At 39.1% G+C, this 17,952-nt stretch overlaps 1 protein-coding gene across 1 annotated transcript; it reads left to right on the forward strand.

The window, feature by feature from the left end:
- Positions 1-501: 501 nt before the first annotated feature.
- On the forward strand, positions 502-17,386 carry N4BP1 (NEDD4 binding protein 1). The gene is made up of 7 exons (XM_057400088.1): positions 502-753; positions 3,686-5,448; positions 8,951-9,081; positions 10,256-10,352; positions 11,976-12,083; positions 13,644-13,751; positions 16,493-17,386. Exons 1-7 carry the CDS (start codon positions 550-552, stop codon positions 16,827-16,829), a joined length of 2,748 nt encoding a protein of 915 aa, XP_057256071.1. The 5' UTR covers positions 502-549; the 3' UTR covers positions 16,830-17,386.
- The last annotated feature ends 566 nt before the right edge of the window (positions 17,387-17,952 follow it).

Consider the following 17,952-nt stretch of genomic DNA (forward strand, 5'->3'; position numbering starts at 1 on the left):
AGTTTCCTCTTCATTTTCCAAGCTGTCAGAACAAAGGATTTGGGGATGGAGGCACACTTCTATGCCCTGCTACCACGAGGGATAAACTGCACATTTTTTTAAAAACGAAATCCGAGGCAGCTATACCCGGACGTGGCTGTACTGAAGTACCTTAAAAACACACCTCGTAGGCTGTGGGATCGCGTAAGAGGACAGGATCTTTCCAGCGGCGATGGGAAGAGCCTCTGAGGGGTTCGCGCCTGGCGCTACGGGCAACTCAAGTCGTCCTCTCGAGGCGCCTGGGCCACGGCGGCAAACACCCCCCACACCCCCCCATCCGCGGGACTAGCGACCTGCGAGCGGCTGGGTGGGAGGGTTCGTCTTACCCTGGCGCAGCCCACAAGAGGGCGGAGCGCTGTGTCCGCCCTAACTAAAGATGGCTCCCCGGCTGTAGAAGGCTTCAGTCCGCTTCCTGACGCGATCGGATGACGTACGCTGAGGGAGTCCGGGGATTCCCCGTGTTGGTGTCGGGGGTCTCAGCGCTATGCTAGGTCTGAGAGGGCAGTGGTGATGGCAGCTCAGTGGGTAGCCCGCGGCTCAGAGCCGTGGCTGGACGAGTTCACTGTCCCTGCGGAGAAAAGCTACCTCTTGGAGGGCAGCCGGGGCCGCATCGAGTGCTTGTTCGAGGTGCAGTTGGCCGTGCTCGGGGCGCAGGGAGACCGACGCATCTGGGTGCAGCTGGCGGGCGGCTGGAAGGCCGTGCGCGCCGCCAAGGTACGGGGGACTGGTGGGAAGCGGCGCGGGCAGCAGCCGCAGGGCCTCTGTCACCCGGGCGGGGAGCGGGGCCGTGTTTGCATACGATAGCGCCCCTCCCAGCAAGGGCGCTGCTCGGGCTGCTGTGTACGGGGCCGAGAGGGAGAAATCGGTGCTTCACGGTGAAACAGAGCCCTGCCCTGGAAACAGGCGTGTCGCGGGTGCCGGGGTGTCTCCGGTGGTGTTGACACAAGCTTGGAGAATAGAGAGAAACAGTTCAGCTGAGAAGTGGGAAGTTCCTCGGTGTGGCACGGCCACCGCGTCGTGAAATACCTCTGCGAAAGGGGGTTAAACACGTGCGGGAGTGGGCTAAGTTGCGTTCTGAAACGCGGTTAAAATGTATCCCTGTCCTTCCCAAAGTCGAGCAAATACTCTCGGTTGGGTGTTACCGCGTTTCACAGTTGCGTTTCAAACTTAACTTTGTGGCAGTTAGTAACTTTTTACCTACTTAATGCGCTAGCTATCAGTTCAGCACGGCTGGTCTTTCCTAGTAGGAAAGTGTAGTTGCTTCACCAGTCTGTTTCTTGGAGCAGAGAGCTTTTTAACCAAAGACGTTAAAAGGGAGAGCGGTCTAGGCTCTGCGAGTCTCTGACTGACACTAATTGCTGTAAAGTATCTTCACTTTAGAAGTTAGTTTGAGAGTTAGTTTGGTGAATCTCTTGTACAACAAACCCTTTGGGGGAGGCTTAGCAGTAACGATGAAGTTAATATCACTTATAGTGGACTTGATAACTATGCCTGTTTGAATTGTATGATGAGAAGGATGGTGTGAGCACTGGCAAGGCTGGAGATAGCTTTCAAACCCCAAATCTCAATATGTGGACTTTTGTATCTGTTTAAGAACAGATACATGTTAGTGGGGATCCTTAGCATGTGTTTTGTAACTTAATTCATGGACTGACCAGTCCGCTTTCAAAAACTTGATTCCTCAACTGTGTAATGCAAGGAAAATACTATGAATATTTAGGGTCTTGGGTTATTTGATTCTGAAATTTACTCTAACACAATTTGCTTGCATACTCGGGCTTAAGGGACTCCAGAAACTGTTACAGATAGCATAAACAGCTATTCATTTTTCTCCAGGCAGCTGCAGTACAACTTTTCTCTTTTTTTTTTTTTTCTCCAGAAAATTGAAGCCTGAAACAAATATCACAAGAATTCCATTTTCTAATTGCTGATTTTCCTAATAACATAAAAAATGTTTTCTACTCCAAATGCTTTGAAGGGTGTGGGAGACGTGACTTCCCTTACATGTAGAGCAATTTTCAGACCCTACCTGGAGGGGTTATTGACCAGACAATTGCACATCTTCAACAATTGCACATCTTCATTGTCTCCCTTCAAAAGGTTTCGTGATAGCAATTTGTTGTAATTCATCACTCTCAGGAACTGTATTCATTCTTCAGTGCTGCCTGGTGGGGGAAGTTCCCAGATTTAGTATATCCTTTTTTCTAATTATATTATCTTGTTGATCTGCTAAAATGTCGTATGATGACTAAAGCACAAAAAGTAATCCTATGGATTTTGTTGTAGAAACAGGTTGTGCTAATATGGCCTTGGAGTAGTTTGCCCTGATAATCAAGATGATGTAACTCAAGAGATGATACAAAGTAGTCTTATGTTATTCATTACCTTGTATTTGTTTTCAGTTCCATTCAAAGGAGAACTTTTGGTATCCAAGAGCTAAGGCAGAGAATAAAATTTGGTATACTTGGGAGTCTGCAAAACAATGACTACAGCTTAGAAACTAGTTTTACTGCATAAGAGTTTAAAGCACAGAAAGAGATAGGGGAAAAAATAATGCTACCTGGAAGAATAAACAGTGCACCGTCTTGACAGAGTTCTCAACTCTGACACATTTAAAATAAGGCAGCACAGTGAATTTTCTGGTGGTAACTTTTAGGTGACAGAAATAACAGTGGGATTTTTGTTTGAGTTTTGTTTGATTTTGTTTGGTTTTTGATTTGGGTTTTGTTTGGGTTTTTTTTTCTTTGGTTTTTAATCTGTTAAAAACCTGAACTTCTGGGGCACAAACCCATCTGGAGCCTGGAGTTTTCTCATTTGTCAGTATCATCTGCTTTTTCAAAATACTGAGTTTCAAAGCCTCAGCTTGCTGTGGAGCTTTTGGGGTGTGATGATTTCCCCCTCCCCTTCCCCCCGTGTTATATGCCCATTGTAAGTAGGTAGTCTGGCAGTTGTAGTTTTAAAATCCAAATATTTTATTGGGTTAATTAAGGAATCTATCACAGTCCAGACAGTGTTTTTGTCATTTGTTTGGGGTAAGATTTTTTATTTTTTTCTTTCCTGTAAGGTATTTTTAATGGATCCTACTGTGGCTACTAGTTATGTTGTGCCATGCCACAGGATCAATGTCCTTGATTGAGTAATAAGTATAGAATAAGTAACACATAATAACAACTAAAAAATGTAGGATGGCTACTGCTCTGATGAGCCTTTGGAAGTTTACCTTTAGAAAGTCTTATTAGAAGCTCACTTTTGCAGACGAGGTAGAATTCTTTAGTGTGAGGCATTTGTTCATGATGCATATGTCCTCTGACCAAAGAATGGGGCTGGGAAAATAAATCTCTTTTGACTTGTCTTTTAAACTGTTTGAGCTTCAACTTAAATATTCTTTTACTGTCAGTTTCAAGTAAACTTATAAACACTAGGATGTTAAAGTTAGACTTCTCTCTCTATATATAAATTATTTAAAAATCATTTCAGGTATCTTTTCTTTCCATTATCTGGTTTACTGGCAGTATTTACTTTCTCAAGTTTCTTGTGCCAAGTTGACTATTTTCTAATGTACTTTTCCATTTCTGACATAACCAAAACTAACTTGATATACCAGCTTGTCACAAATATTCACTCTGCTGTCTTTTCGTCCTTCTAGGAGTATATTAAGGGACTCTGCGAACCTGAACTAGAAGAAAAAGAGTACTACCCAAAGGACATGCACTGCATCTTTGTTGGTGCACAAAGCCTGTTTCTCAACAGTCTTATTCAGGATACCTGTGCTGATATATCAGTGCTGGAAATAGGATTGCTTGGTATTAAAGGGGGTGCAGAAGCTGTTGTTATGGCTCAGAGTCATATTCAGCAGTTTGTGAACCTTTTTGAGAGTAATGAAAGCTTATTAAGTGACAATGAGTCGGAGGTTAAGAAGCAATTCAGACAATTTGTGGAAGCACATGCAGATAAATACACAATGGATTTACTGATTTTGCCCAGCTCACTAAAAAGAGAGCTCCTAGCTCTCACACAAGCTGAATGCTGTGAAGTGCAGAGCAGTATCATAGATCTGACAGGTTCTGAAAGCCCAACAGAGCTTTTACATAACGAAGCCCCCAAAGTAATAGCTACAAACAGAGATGGAAGAGCAGGTGGTGAGGAAGAAAGAAACAATGCTGGAACACCTGTAACTGAACTTACAAAGCAAATGGACGTTGTGTTTTCTGATGCTCCTGGAACAAGTTTTGTTCCCATAAATGTGCCTGTCTTAGAGACAGTAGTGCCTAAAGAAAGGCAGTCATGTAAAAGAAGATCCTCTTATGATGAGGAAAGGCTTCCTAAAAAGCAGTTCTCTTCAGAAAATGATCAGGAAGTCAAATTTTCACACAGTAATCATTCAGATAGTGAAGCAATTATTGATCTGCTTTCAGATAGCTGCAATGAAAGGAGATCAAATGATTCCAGTTATCACATTAAAGTAGGTGATGAAATCAGTGAGGAAATGGAATATAGAATTCTTGTGAACTTTTTCAGAACAATGGGATATCGCCAAAATATTGTAGAAAAAGTCATTGGTATCCTAGGGCAATCTGTGGAACCATTAACACTGTTAGAAGAAATTGAAAAGGAAAATGCGAAATCTCAAAAAGAACATGGACAGTCATCTCCAATGCCTAAAACTGACAATCCCCCTTTAGGAAGTAATGCAAATAACTCACAAAAGCTAGTAGACAAAAGCAATAAAAGTCCGCTTAAATCCAGTCATACTTCAAGGGGGACAAAAAGTGAGTATCACAAAATAAGAAATCCACCAAGCATGCAAGCTGATGCAGAAAATGAAATGCATATGTTGGTAGGTAAACCTGTTTCTCCTTCCAGTAAAAATTCAGCTATGTGCTATAAAAAACGAGACATTTATTGCCAGGGTAAGAATTACAGTTTGAGATCAAGTGATAGAGATACTGATGGTGGTGTAACTTTTGGGACTATACAAGCTGGAGCTCTAAAAGATGTTGATTTTGTAGCCAGAGGGAGCTCAGATGTGCAGTGTACCTTGACTAAGACTAAAACTGCAGTTCAGCAAAGCACTGCAGGGCCCTCAACTGTACATAATAGTCATCCTGGTTCTGAGGACCAATTAGGACACTGCAGCTCTTCTCAAGGGAGATCTCCTAACCAACGCCGTTCCCAAACCTCAAACTCAGAAAATCCTGTCTCAAACCAGGTATTGTCTTCACAAATGCAGCCCTCAAATACTGATAAAAAGACAGTGGGACCACAAAGACATCATCCTGATCCTTCTGTTACTGGAGTTCAGAGATTTTTGGATTCTCTGAAAAAGCCATACAGACTGGAATTGAAAAATGAACCTGGGAAACCATATTTAAAACACATCATTATTGATGGAAGCAATGTTGCAATCACGTAAGTATTGTTCTCTTCAGCTATCTCTATTAAAATTTCAATGAGCTTTCAAATGAAACAGAAACTAAGGTTGCTGTGGCATATGTAAACCTTTTGCTAGCTAGCTTTTAGGTGACCAAAAGCCCATGTTCACAGCAAGGTTTTCAGCTACTGGGAATGGCTGCAATGGTAAGTTACAGTAAGGCTTGATAATGAAAAATTACATGAGCATGCTGTAGCCATTTTAATTTCCAGCACATAGCAATTTTGATAGTTTTTACTCTCTTTTTGTGATAGTGTCAGTTTTTATAACTGACTTATTTGGAGTTATTCCTTGTTGAGGTACTGTGAATAGATGGAAATCCAGAGTTCTTTTAGCCAGTCCACTTCAGTGCACAAAACCAGCTACACCAGTGCCATTGCAGGATATTCTAATATGAAACAATTCTTGTAGAATTTACTTTTGACTTAAAAAAGAATACGTAGTCTGGAGATGAACAAATACAATAACTGGTTAAAATAGATCCTTGATTTTGACTTAAAAATTGGTTGGTAATTGCAATACACTGGAAAATATTTTCTGTAAAGCCTTTTAGGCTTAGCTTTCCTGTTCTAACAAAAAATTGCAAATTTATAAAAAACAAGTAGCTCAGATTTATTAAACGCAAATACTAAAGTAATCTGAAAAAACAGAATGGACAAAGAAAATTAAAACTAGATATGCTTTGGAGGTAGGCAAGATCCTATTTGATAACAATATGTTTCCAAATGAAAAGTAAATTAATTCTACAGCCTTGCTTACTAGGCAATGGTCAAATTTGAAGCCTGATTTGTGCCACTTCAAAGCAACCTGATTTGAACTATTAGTGCTTGAGCTCCATGGACACTTCAGTAGGAATTTAATTTCAGTGAGCTCTGCTCTGTTGCAAGCAATTTTGTGCATCAAACTTAATTTGCTTTTCATGCATCTAACAAAGAAGTTGAGTTACCATCAGTGTAAGTGTTCTGTTTTTTTACTTCTGCTCTTAGCATCTTGTAATTTTGAAGTGGAGATTCTTATAGTAGTAATGTATTTTTCCTTTAACAACATTACACATTAGTGCTTAGGTCCTGTTTACTTTTTACAAATGTAGGCATGCAACAAAAATATTCCATCCCCCTTAAAACTTGCAGAATAGGGAACCCTGTGTATGTGTGCACACGCCTCATTGCCTATTCATCACCTGAAAGAATGTATGCAAAAGAGAGTAGAGCTGTTGTATAATTGTAACAGATTGGCTGACAAAGCACCATGCAAACAAACTCTATAAAGTGGGTACAGTTAATACTAAAAAGATCATTTACTTTGAAAAGATCACTGCATCGACCATGATGCAAGGATTTTCCATTATTGTAAATGCCTTCTAATTCCTTTTTCTCTTTTCATGCTTCTACTGCAGACAACTTTGGAAAGTGTTGCAAGTTACAATTTTATCTTTTTTTCAAGTTATGACTAACTGGAATATCAAAACTCGGTTAATTTGAAACATTTGTGCATTACTTGGTTCATTTGACATTTATCTCATCAAAACTGTCCTTGAATTGTTCTTCTTTAGTCAGGAAGAGATGTGGATTTGTTCTTTTTATGCTAAGTAATTTTGGCAAACACTCAGGTCAAAAGGTCTGTTCAGTGCTTGCTATGGGGCTTTTCTGTAGCTTTGGAATATGAGAGTGAGCAATGACAAGTACCGTACTTCTTAATGAGGAAGTGGTAATTTTTAAACAGACTGTCTGCTCCACTTGTCAATACTAATGAGTAAACTTACTGTGAGAACTTGCTATATAAGATTTCTTCAGTGCATTCTGGGTTCCACTACTGAACATGCATAAACCTGTATTAGTTTTCATTTTGAAACCATGCTGCCAGAACAAAATAGAGTACTTTAAGCAAAATAGTAATTCTGAGAGGTCACCTGTATCCCCAGACAAAGTGGGAAAAGATTAGACTGTTTCCTAAACATTTAACTATTTTAAAATACAGACTTTAATCTTGGAGTTTGGAAGTCCTGAAAAGCTTTGTATTGGCTGTATTAACTTCCTATTTAGCTGGAACTAACTCTTGAATAGGATAATTTCTACTGCCAATGATCCCATGAATTCTGTCAGATGCTCTTTGGCTGAGCCAAACCTGTATGACTGTTTAAGATACATGTATCATATGTCATCTACTTTGTGCTGTTAGATTAAAGATGCTTCCTAAAGAACAGGCTTAAATCTTGTTTAGGAGAACAAAATAAACTTCTCCATGGGGGGCGGGGGGGGGAGGAAGTGTAGTGTTGCGTACTATAACAAAACAGTGTTGAAGCCAGATCTAGAACGAATTTAATGTTTCAGACAGTTGACAGCTGGTACAGTTTCCCAGAAGTAACTATGTAAACACAGATCCATACATGCATGTACACACAGTTGTGTTAATGGGGAGGAAAATCATAGAATCATAGAATAGTTAGGGTTGGAAAGGACCTGAAGATCATCTAGTACCAAGCCCCTGCCATGGGCAGGGACACCTCACACTAAACCATATCACCCAAGGCCTCGTCCAACCTGGTCTTGAACACTGTCAGGGATGGAGCATTCACAACTTCCCTGGGCAGCCCATTCCAGTGCCTCACCATCCTAACAATAAAGAACTGCCTCCTTATATCCAATCTAAACTTCCCTTGTTTAAGTTTGAACCCATTACCCCTTGTCCTATCACTGCAGTCCCTAATGAAGAGTCTCTCCCCAGCATCCTTGTAGGCCCCCTTCAGGTACTGGAAGGCTGCTATGAGGTCTCCATGCAGCCTTCTCTTCTCCAGGCTGAACAGCTCCAACTTCTTCAGCCCGTCTTCATACGGGAGGTGCTTCAGTCCCCCAGTCATCCTTGTGGCCCTCCTCTGGACTTGTTCCAAGAGTTCCATGTTCTTTTTATGCTGAGGACACCAAAACTGCACACAATACTCTAAGCGAAGTCTCACAAGAGAGAGTAGATGGACAGGATCCCCTCCTTTGACCTGCTGGTCATGCTCCTTTTGATGCAGCCCAGGATACGGTTGGCTTTCTGGGCTGCAAGCACACACTGAAGCTGGCTCATATTCATTTTCTCATCGACCAACATCCCCAAGTCCTTCCCTGCAGGGCTGCTCTGAATGGATGTATGCTTCTAGTTTCACTACCAGCTAATACCTTGAAATTCCTAGATGATTTTTTTTAAAGATAAACCGACTGCTGCTTAGTCAAATATTGTTGTGACTGTGAAACTGAGACTGGACTGAGGAATTGTGATGTTTCTGTTCTCTTCTTTTGCTGAAAATCTCTTTCCATTTATAAGATTCTTCATCTGTAGCATCAATCTACTCGGTTTTTTGGGTTTGGTTTTTTTTTGTCCGGCAAGGCCGCATGTGTAACTGGCAGCTTCACTTGGCAAGGTTTAGTTCCTTTCTCTTTGTGTTTATGGTAGTAAAACTAGTGAATTTCATATCTCTTCTCTTTCTCTCACCCCCAGTCATGGGCTAAGGAAATTCTTCTCCTGTCGAGGAATCGCAATAGCTGTTGACTACTTTTGGAAACGTGGCCACAGAAATATTACTGTGTTTGTTCCGCAATGGAGAACAAGACGTGATCCTAACATTACAGGTGAGGGAAATAGTTTCCTAATGTTTTCTTTATTAAATTACTGTCCTGGGTTCAGCAGTAGCAGTCATTTTTCTCCTTCCTAGTAGCTGGTGCAGTGCTGTGTTTTTGACTTTCAGCCTGGGAACAACACTGATAACACCAGTGTTTTTAGTTGTGGCTAAGTAACGCTTACGTTGACCAAGTACCTTTTCAGTCTCGTGCTTAGCTAGGGAGGAGAGGAAGCAGAGACACCTTACCCAAAGAGAGCAGAGAGGAAGCAGAGACACCTTACCCAAACTAACCAAAGGGGTATTCCATACCACAGCATGTCAGTCTGGCTGCTCAGCATCAGTAGTTGGGTTTCTATATACAGTATGAGACACTCTCTGAAATGCTGTTTAGGATAACTGATGTGCAGTCAGTGAAGGCCTTTTTGTTTGTTTTGGGTCTTGAATGCTCTTTAGTTTCTAGTTTCAGCCTCTTCCTCCCAGTTTTACTGCCCCTCTACTCTGCTCTTGCGAGACCTCACTTAGAGTATCGTGCGCAGATCTGGTGTCCTCAACATAAAAAGGACATGGAACTCTTGGAACAAGTCCAGAGGAGGGCCACGAGGATGATCAGGGGACTGGAGCACCTCCTGTATGAAGATAGGCTGAGAAAGTTGGGGCTAGAGAAGAGAAGGTTGCGTGGAGACCTTATAGCAGCCTTCCAGTATCTGAAGGCAGGCTATAGGGATGCTGGGGAGGGACTCTTCATTAGAGACTGTAGTGATAGGACAAGGGGTAATGGGTTCAAACTTAAACAAGGGAAGTTTAGATTGGATATAAGGAGGCAGTTCTTTATTGTTAGGATGGTGAGGCACTGGAATGGGTTGCCCAGGGAAGTTGTGAATGCTCCATCCCTGGCAGTGTTCAAGACCAGGCTGGACGAGGCCTTGGGTGACATGGTTTAGTGTGAGGTGTCCCTGCCCATGACAGGGGTCTTGGTACTAGATGATCTTCAGGTCCTTCCCAACCCTAACTATTCTATGATTTGATGATTTTCATAATATTAGCAATGTTCATTTATGAATGTTATTTCTGTTAACAGATACAAAAATAACCTATCTTCTCTTACCCACCTCACACAAATTGTTGAATAAATAGCCTCAAAGAAGACTCTTGATTTTAAGAAAAGTTTTTTCATGTTTTAACAGAGCAGGATTTCTTAACAGAGCTCCAGGATGTTGGAATATTATCTTTAACCCCTGCAAGGGTCGTTTTAGGAGCAAGAATTGCTGCTCATGATGACAGGTATAGAATATATACAGTCTTTTTAAACATCTGTCTAACGGGTATAAAAACTTCATACTTCATGAGTGGTTGTATTAGTTAATTCTTCAACCTATCTAGACAGAGAGCTATGCTTCCAACTTAAGACTAACATCTACATTTATGTTATTTTACTGTCCAATGAAACATCCATGTATTTAAATATATGTACACAGAAAATAAATATATATATGTACACAGAGATAAATAATGTACACAGAAATTAGTGGAAAATGGCACATTTTCGTGGCAATTTTAACCATTAAAAAAAAACAAAACAAAGACCCAAAGATCCATTTCAAACCTCGCCATTTGCATTGCATAAGAAATTAAGTCTTATAGTAATGTTCTTCTGCATTCCTTATCAGTCTGTTGGAATTGACTTTTATGTTTGGAGAACACTAGCATAAGTGAGCTACTAATAAGGGGCCGTTTTGTTCCATTTTCTTTCTTGATGCCATTGTGGCATAGAGATACTGGTGTGTACTTGAGCACTATATTTGTAACAATGTGTAGGCTACTAAATTTCCAAGTTAACTTGAGCACCTAAGTTCAGCTTCAAAATGTGGGGATCATCTTTCAGTACAGTAAGATTCAGGGGCTTCTTCTTGCCAGATTTTCCCAGTCTTCAGGTATGGCTGAAAGCACATGCTGCTTAAGTTTATTCCTACAAATAATCATTCATACGTTATTTTTCTGGCTATAAAATTGTAATGTTTTTGTATCATGGGCATGGCTAGTTTTGTTAGATTGTGCAGTCATGCACCTTATTGCAAAACTTAATATGAAAAAAGATAAGTGCACTCTATATATCATCCTCGTTAAAATATGGTAACTGTGATCTCTTAAATAATAATGTTATAGCAAAAAAAAAAAAAAAGTACAAGGCAGCCAAACTGGAGTTGTTTCCACACTCATGGTTTATATGCACCCAGCATTTCATATAAAAATGCTATTTAGGTGCAGTAGAAATGAGTGCTGTGCTAACATATTTGCACAAAAGTGTACACTTTTCTTTAAAGGACACCATCTCTTTGCTAAAATAGTTTCAATGGCAAAAAGCTTGTTTTCAGATGGGTAAAAAAAAAAAAACCTCAATAAATCTGTAGTTTCCTTTTGTCACAATTTAACAACAAAATAGTAATCACACTCTTTGTTAACAAGTGTTGACAGAGCAAACAACTGACATGCAGAAAATGGATATCAATGTTGACCAAAATAGTATATGGAAACAAGTTTATGTTGGAATGTGTAAGAAATACTGTACTCTTTTGTAAAGCAAACCGTTTATCTCTACAAATATTTAGAATCTGATGGATTTGAGGGAGTTTTGCTTGTGGTTGTTTTTTGGGGTTTTTTTTTTTTTCTTTTTTAGTGAGAAAAAAAAGCCTCCCATGAAGACTCTGCTGCACTAAATAAATGCATGCCACCTAAAATGCTTATAGTTATATGATGGGTCAGAGCAGCATCATTTTCTGGTAATCAGAGTGCTTGTTTTCATGCAAGGCAATCCCTCTTGGATGATAAAATGTTTAGTTTTCGAAATCTGTAGACAGTTTTCAGCAAAGCAGATTTTCTTAACTGTCTTTGAAATAAATCTTACAGGTTTTTATTACACCTTGCTGATAAAACTGGAGGTGTTATTGTGACTAATGATAACTTCAGAGAATTTGTGACAGAATCAATTGCCTGGAGAGAAATTATTCAAAGAAGGTAATTACTCCGTTTCTATGAAAGCATAAAAGGATGTCTGTCCTTACAGGTGTGGATACTCTACCTTCATATGGGATTTTTATTTTAAGTCTGTCATGAAATTCTGGTACATCCCAAAAAAGTACTGTCTGTGCTTCACCACTTTGATTCATGGCCTTATAATCATGTGTTGAGTAGTCTAATATCCCTGTTATATATTCTCTAATGTGTATCTGTTAATTGCTCACATAAATAGGAGCTTGGTTTAGAAGCTAAGATATGTCAATTCTGAAATTCAGTGTTAAATCCTGTTAGAGTAGATGCTTTGCAGTCTGTTCTCATAGGCTTTCTTGTTTTAAATATCATTTCTTGAAGGAGACATAATATCTGATGCTCACGTATAGCACCACTTTTAAGGTCTTAGAATCAATCATTCATTACTGTAGTACAACAAATTGGCATAGCTAAAGAAAATAATGAACACTTGCAATATTCCTGTAGCCATTTCTCTGCAATTGTTGAGTGTCCTTTTGGTTTAGATGAATTCAATCAGCTATCACATTATCCCTGCTTGAGCTTGTGGATTCTCTGTCAATTAGTTTCTCCTGTTCAAGTGTTTCTTTTTTTGTTCACTTGGTTGTTTTGCTTTTTCCTCCTCCAGTTAAATAAGGTCATTTTATTATTATTAAGGTAGGACCTTCTGTTGCCCACTAATCCCTCAGTCTCCATGACATTTTCTGAGGATACATCTGCTGCAGTGAGTGGGATGTGTATAGGTCAAATGAAATAAATAAAACCTGCCTTGGGTTCTCACAGTATAGCTGGGAGAATGTGGAATTCATGTTGACTAATCACATAGATATTTGCACGATTTATCGAGTGAGTTCTGCCCAAGTCAGGCTTTGTTCTACAGAACTTTAGCAATAATTGTAGCATATCATTCTGGGTCTGTGATTTTTTTTTTTTTTTTTTTTTTTTTTTTTAAGAGCTTGTGTTAACATCTCCTATTAGTTTTACTTCTGGGAAAATTCCACTATACCAAATTTTCTCCTTGAAAACAAATTTTAGTTGAACTGGTTTTCTTCAATGCAGAGTTCCCAAGATGATTCTAGAAAAAGAGCTTCCTTGTGTCTTATCTGTAAACAGCTAATGCTGTGTTTGCTAGTTTTGTGGCTTTCAAATAACATATGCTTTTTAGCTACATGGTTGAAAGCCCTTACAAGTAAGGCAAGTTTGAACAACCAGAAGAGTTTCTCTAATTGCCAAGAAAATTCCATTCTGGTTTTGTGATAAAAAGTTGCAGTCATTCAACTCTTGCTGTCAAGGGGAAAAAAAAAAAAAAAAAAAAGCAAAGCTTAGTTTTTTGCAGTGCCATGGGAACAGATCACAAAAGCTCCCAAGCTCCAATTAAATTTACAGTAAATACTGGTTGTATCTAAAATGGATTACTAGTTAACTTCAGTGACTCCTGATATGGTATAGTGTATCTGCTATAAGGCAACTTATCCTGTGCTACAAAGGTGAAGGTAATAAAGATGTAATACATTGTTATTAAATAACATTGAAAGAAATCTCTTGCAGGCTGCTCCAGTACACTTTTGCTGGTGACATATTTATGGTTCCTGATGATCCTTTGGGAAGAAATGGACCTAGATTAGATGACTTCCTTCAAAATGAAGACTTTTCTAGGTATAAGCACTACTTTTACTTTTCTTTGATACAGTTATGATTTCACATTTGGAATAAACTGTTTTCCTGAGTCACTTGAACACCTCTTCAGATCTGTATTAGTAAATATATAGTGAAATTAGGCAAGAATACTGTAGGTTGTAGTAGCTTTAACAAAACCATGACTTTTCTGTTTCTTAAGCCTGTTCAGAAACTGCTGGTGACATTTGCATCTAATCAAGATCTCTCTCAGAGCTAAGATAAGTAAAACAATAACTTCCTCTGAGATTCAATTGTGATGGCTTTCATTCAAAGGTGGTCCAAACTATGTTAACATAGCACAAAGCTGGAGTGGTTTGGGTATGGTGGTAGCCTTGTATCCTGTTACTTATGGTGATGTTATTTAAAACACCTTGGTTTATCACTTATTCATAGTGGGACAATAGGTGGTACAATAGAAACTCTACACTCAGTCATGAGAGAGGCATTTCTCTTCTCACTTGAGACATGAAATTGTGCTGTTAATAAAACAATTTTTGAGGGGCATTGTTATTAAATGCTTTTTAAATAATATTTTTAAATATTAATAAATATATAGTTCCTGTAAGATTATTATACTTTTAAAATATTCATATATTCCAAGTATGAATTTGCTTTATATTAGCCATCAAGATGTGGGAATGGCTTTGCTCTTTTGTGTGAGAAAATGAGCTGCTCTTTGCTTTTCTTTCACCACTTTAAGAATATAAATGCTAATGGTAGTGAGGAGTATTCAGAGATCTTTTAGAAACAACTGAGGTAATTAAAAATCAGTAATAAAAAAGACAAGTTATACTTAACTAATTGTATGTGTAAATCTTTATCTCAGCTAATGGAAACAACTGAGGAAAGTGAGAAGTATATACCAGAAGTTCACAGGTTGATCTGAAAATAACTGTGTTTAATGTTGTCATGAAAAATCTAGTGTAGTTCTAGAACTCCAGTAGGAAATGCTAAGAAAATAATATAACACTTATTGTAAGTACATATGTAAGTACATGTCGTGGTTTAAACCCTAGCCAGACAGCTCGTTCACTCACTCCCCCCCTTCTTGCCCTCCCCCTACTCCCAGAGGGACGGAGAGTCAAAAAGAATGCAACTGCCACGGGTTGAGATAAGGACAGTTTACTAACTAAGGTATAACAGAGATCACTGCTGCTACCACCGATAATAACAATGATAAAGGAAATAACAAGGGAAGAGAATACAGCACCTCACCACCAGCCAACCGATAACTCGCCCCCCCCAGCCCGACCGAGCTCTGACCCATACCTCCTCCAACCCTGCAATCCCAGCCCTTCTGGCTAACCCCCAGTTACATCCTGGGCATGACGTGCTGTGGTATGGAATACCTCTTTGGTCAGTTTTAGTCGGGTGTCCTGTCTCTGCTTCCTCCTAGCTTCCCCTCCTCCCTGGCAGAGCATGAGGCTCACAAAGTCCTTGGCCAAACCAAAACATCAGGCCGAAAGTCAAAACGCAGCACTGCAGCAGCTACTAAGAAGGAGAAAAATGACTGCTACGGCTGAACCCAGGACAGTACATTATGCATAATTACAAATAATATGTAAATATAATATATTTTGTTGGAATAGAAGGGCTATAATATAAAGTCCTTAGAAGATGTCGTGTGGAACATTGTGTTTTAGCTGCCTAAAACACAATGCTGTGTCTGAAAAATGTGAAAGCAGTACAGTGCTGACTGTAGAAATGGAAGGAGACTCTTCTGAGAAGACTGTAGAAGAGCTTAGGTTCCTATCAGTAAACTTGGAACTGGAAGTAGGCTTTGATTTTGGAGTGGTGGGGGTTTTTTATATTGGTGGTTTTGACAGAGGAAAGATGCCAGTGTAAAGAGTTAATTTTGTTCCTTACCTGAGACTTTTCTACTTGAATTAAATAATGCAGAAAGCATAAATGGCACCAGGAGTAAGAGCAGAAACTAGAAAGATCTTCAGCAATTAAAAGAGCCTTGCCATATTGAGTAATGAGAGATGTCCTAATCTAAATGCTTTTAAGATAGAGGTCTCTAATTTAGATACTGTTTCTCTTGCTGGTAGGAAACTAGACTGTAACATGAGTTTGTTTCTTTGTTTTCTTCATTACCTGGTGGCAACTGAAGTAGACTTGGACCTAAATTCTGTAGTGCTAGCAGAGTAGCAACAGCTTTTCAAAGTCTGACATGAAATTTCAATAATTAAGGAAAAATATTCAGATCTTGACACTGCTGAAAAACCTCATTGCCCCATTTAGGATATCATTCCAGGGGAAACAACACCTTGGTCTAAAAGTGAGCACAGCTCAGTCACGAGTAAAAGTAGATGAGGAATAGTCTTACAGGGCATCTGGAAGTCTCTTTGCTCTGTCAGTATTTTCACATGCTCTGAATCGTGTGTGTTCAATGTGTCTTTTTATCCATTTGGTTCAATAACACTGGTGTTGGTTCTTCCATAAAATAAGCTTTGACTGTTGCTGTTTTCTGTCAAGTACTTGCAATTTATTGTAACTAGACTGAGATAATGTTAATGTTATTTAGTCATGCCAGATTCAAATTGAAAACTGTTATACCTACTGTTTTGTTTCACTTTGAAAAAATACTTATTACTTGATTCCAATCCATAACTAGCTGAGCCGCACTGAAGTAGAGGGGTTATACTCATTTTTCTTTTCTGTGTTTTTACGGAGACAGCTAACATCTACTTAATCAGAATTTTTGTTTTGTTCCATAGAGATTTCCAGTCAGCACCAAGGGTTTTCCAGAGCAGTAGACAATATTCTTCTGAGATACCTTTCTTCACACCTGTCCCCAGACCAACCAGTAGCAGTCAACAACCTAAAAACAGAGTACATGGTGATCATGCATCAGCACTGCTTCCACTGGAAACAAACACAGAGGCCTGCTTAGCCATTCCACCACAGAGATCTGACTCAGAAACAGCACGCCTAAGAGAAGCCCTGATAAAAATTTTTCCTGATCATGAGCAAAGACAGAAGATTGATCAAATACTAACTGATCATCCATTCATGAGAGATCTTAATGCACTGTCTGCTATGGTGCTTGACTGAATAGTATACAGGGGTTTATATCCAAATCATTTGACTAACTTTGAATATCGATGTGGAGAAAAATGTTGCTCAGTTAATGTTACTTTGTGAATATTCAAAACCTAATTTTATTTGTATAAACAGAGCTATTTGTGTATGTTCTGTTGCTAATAGATAGCAGTTTTTGATAAATTAAAACCTGCTGCTATTAAAAATTTGTAGGCATATTTTCTAGGAAAAAAAAAAAACAAATCTGCTTCACATGAATTGCTTATTAAAGCAGCAGCAGTTCTAAAGAACTGTTGCCACTTTAAATAGTGTGTTAGCATTTTTTAAGAAACCCTTTCCTCAAAAGGGGAAAGCCATGCCAGAGCTTTAAAAGTGACTCTTACAGCCTTAGATATATTTTCCAGGTACACTCATAACAGACTTTAACATAAGTCATGCACCTGTCAGATATCATTGTTGGTGTTTGTATCTAGAGTATAGATATTCTTAGAAAACAAATGCTCCTTAGTACCTCCTTCACTTATGAACTTGGTAATATTTTGCCATAGAAATAAAACAGACCTTCTTATTACTTTCAGATGTGAAGACTTTTACATAATGTATATGTGAACGTGCTTTCCTTAAGCCTGCTTCGTGGATTTCGGAAATAGGCTATACTCCTAATGATCTGTAGATGGCAGTTTGAAGATGACTGCGTGGGATCACTGGATGTTAGGTGTATTGCTTACGTTCTGTCACAAGGTGGCGTTATGCGCCCCTTGGTTTGTAATGATCGACAGGAAGGCTTTTGCATTCTGAAATGCTTGTACTTGTATACAGAAAGATTAAATGCAAGACTGATAACAAGTATTATGGATAAAATTGTGTAATTACATTAATAACTTGTACGAAGCAGCCTTCTGATACTGAAGCTTTGTGTATATGGATAAAATCTCAGTCTCCACAGAATGAAAACCAAGAAACTCAATTTGCCTTTTGTCCTGAGTTCAGCTGTAGCAGTCATTTTTTTTTTCTCTTGGACACCTTTTATCCAGATTGAGAGATACTATACTTCCTAGGAGAAGGAAGGTTTCAGGTAGAAAGTGTAAATTCGCAGCCCTAATCAACAGAAAATACCTGTAATGCTTTAAAAGTT

This window comes from Pezoporus wallicus, unplaced genomic scaffold (genome assembly GCF_028554395.1).
Source record: "Pezoporus wallicus isolate ANWC-B61680 ecotype Strahan unplaced genomic scaffold, APGP_CSIRO_Pwel_v1 contig_13243, whole genome shotgun sequence".
Lineage (NCBI taxonomy): Eukaryota > Metazoa > Chordata > Aves > Psittaciformes > Psittacidae > Pezoporus > Pezoporus wallicus.

Excerpts from the sequence above, each read along its gene's own strand:
- N4BP1 (XM_057400088.1), top strand. The coding sequence starts at position 550 with ATGGCAGCTCAGTGGGTAGCCCGCGGCTCAGAGCCGTGGCTGGACGAG. Across the intron at positions 754-3,685 it reads AGGCCGTGCGCGCCGCCAAG|GAGTATATTAAGGGACTCTG; the intron begins GTACGGGGGACT and ends TCGTCCTTCTAG. Across the intron at positions 12,084-13,643 it reads AGAGAAATTATTCAAAGAAG|GCTGCTCCAGTACACTTTTG; the intron begins GTAATTACTCCG and ends AATCTCTTGCAG.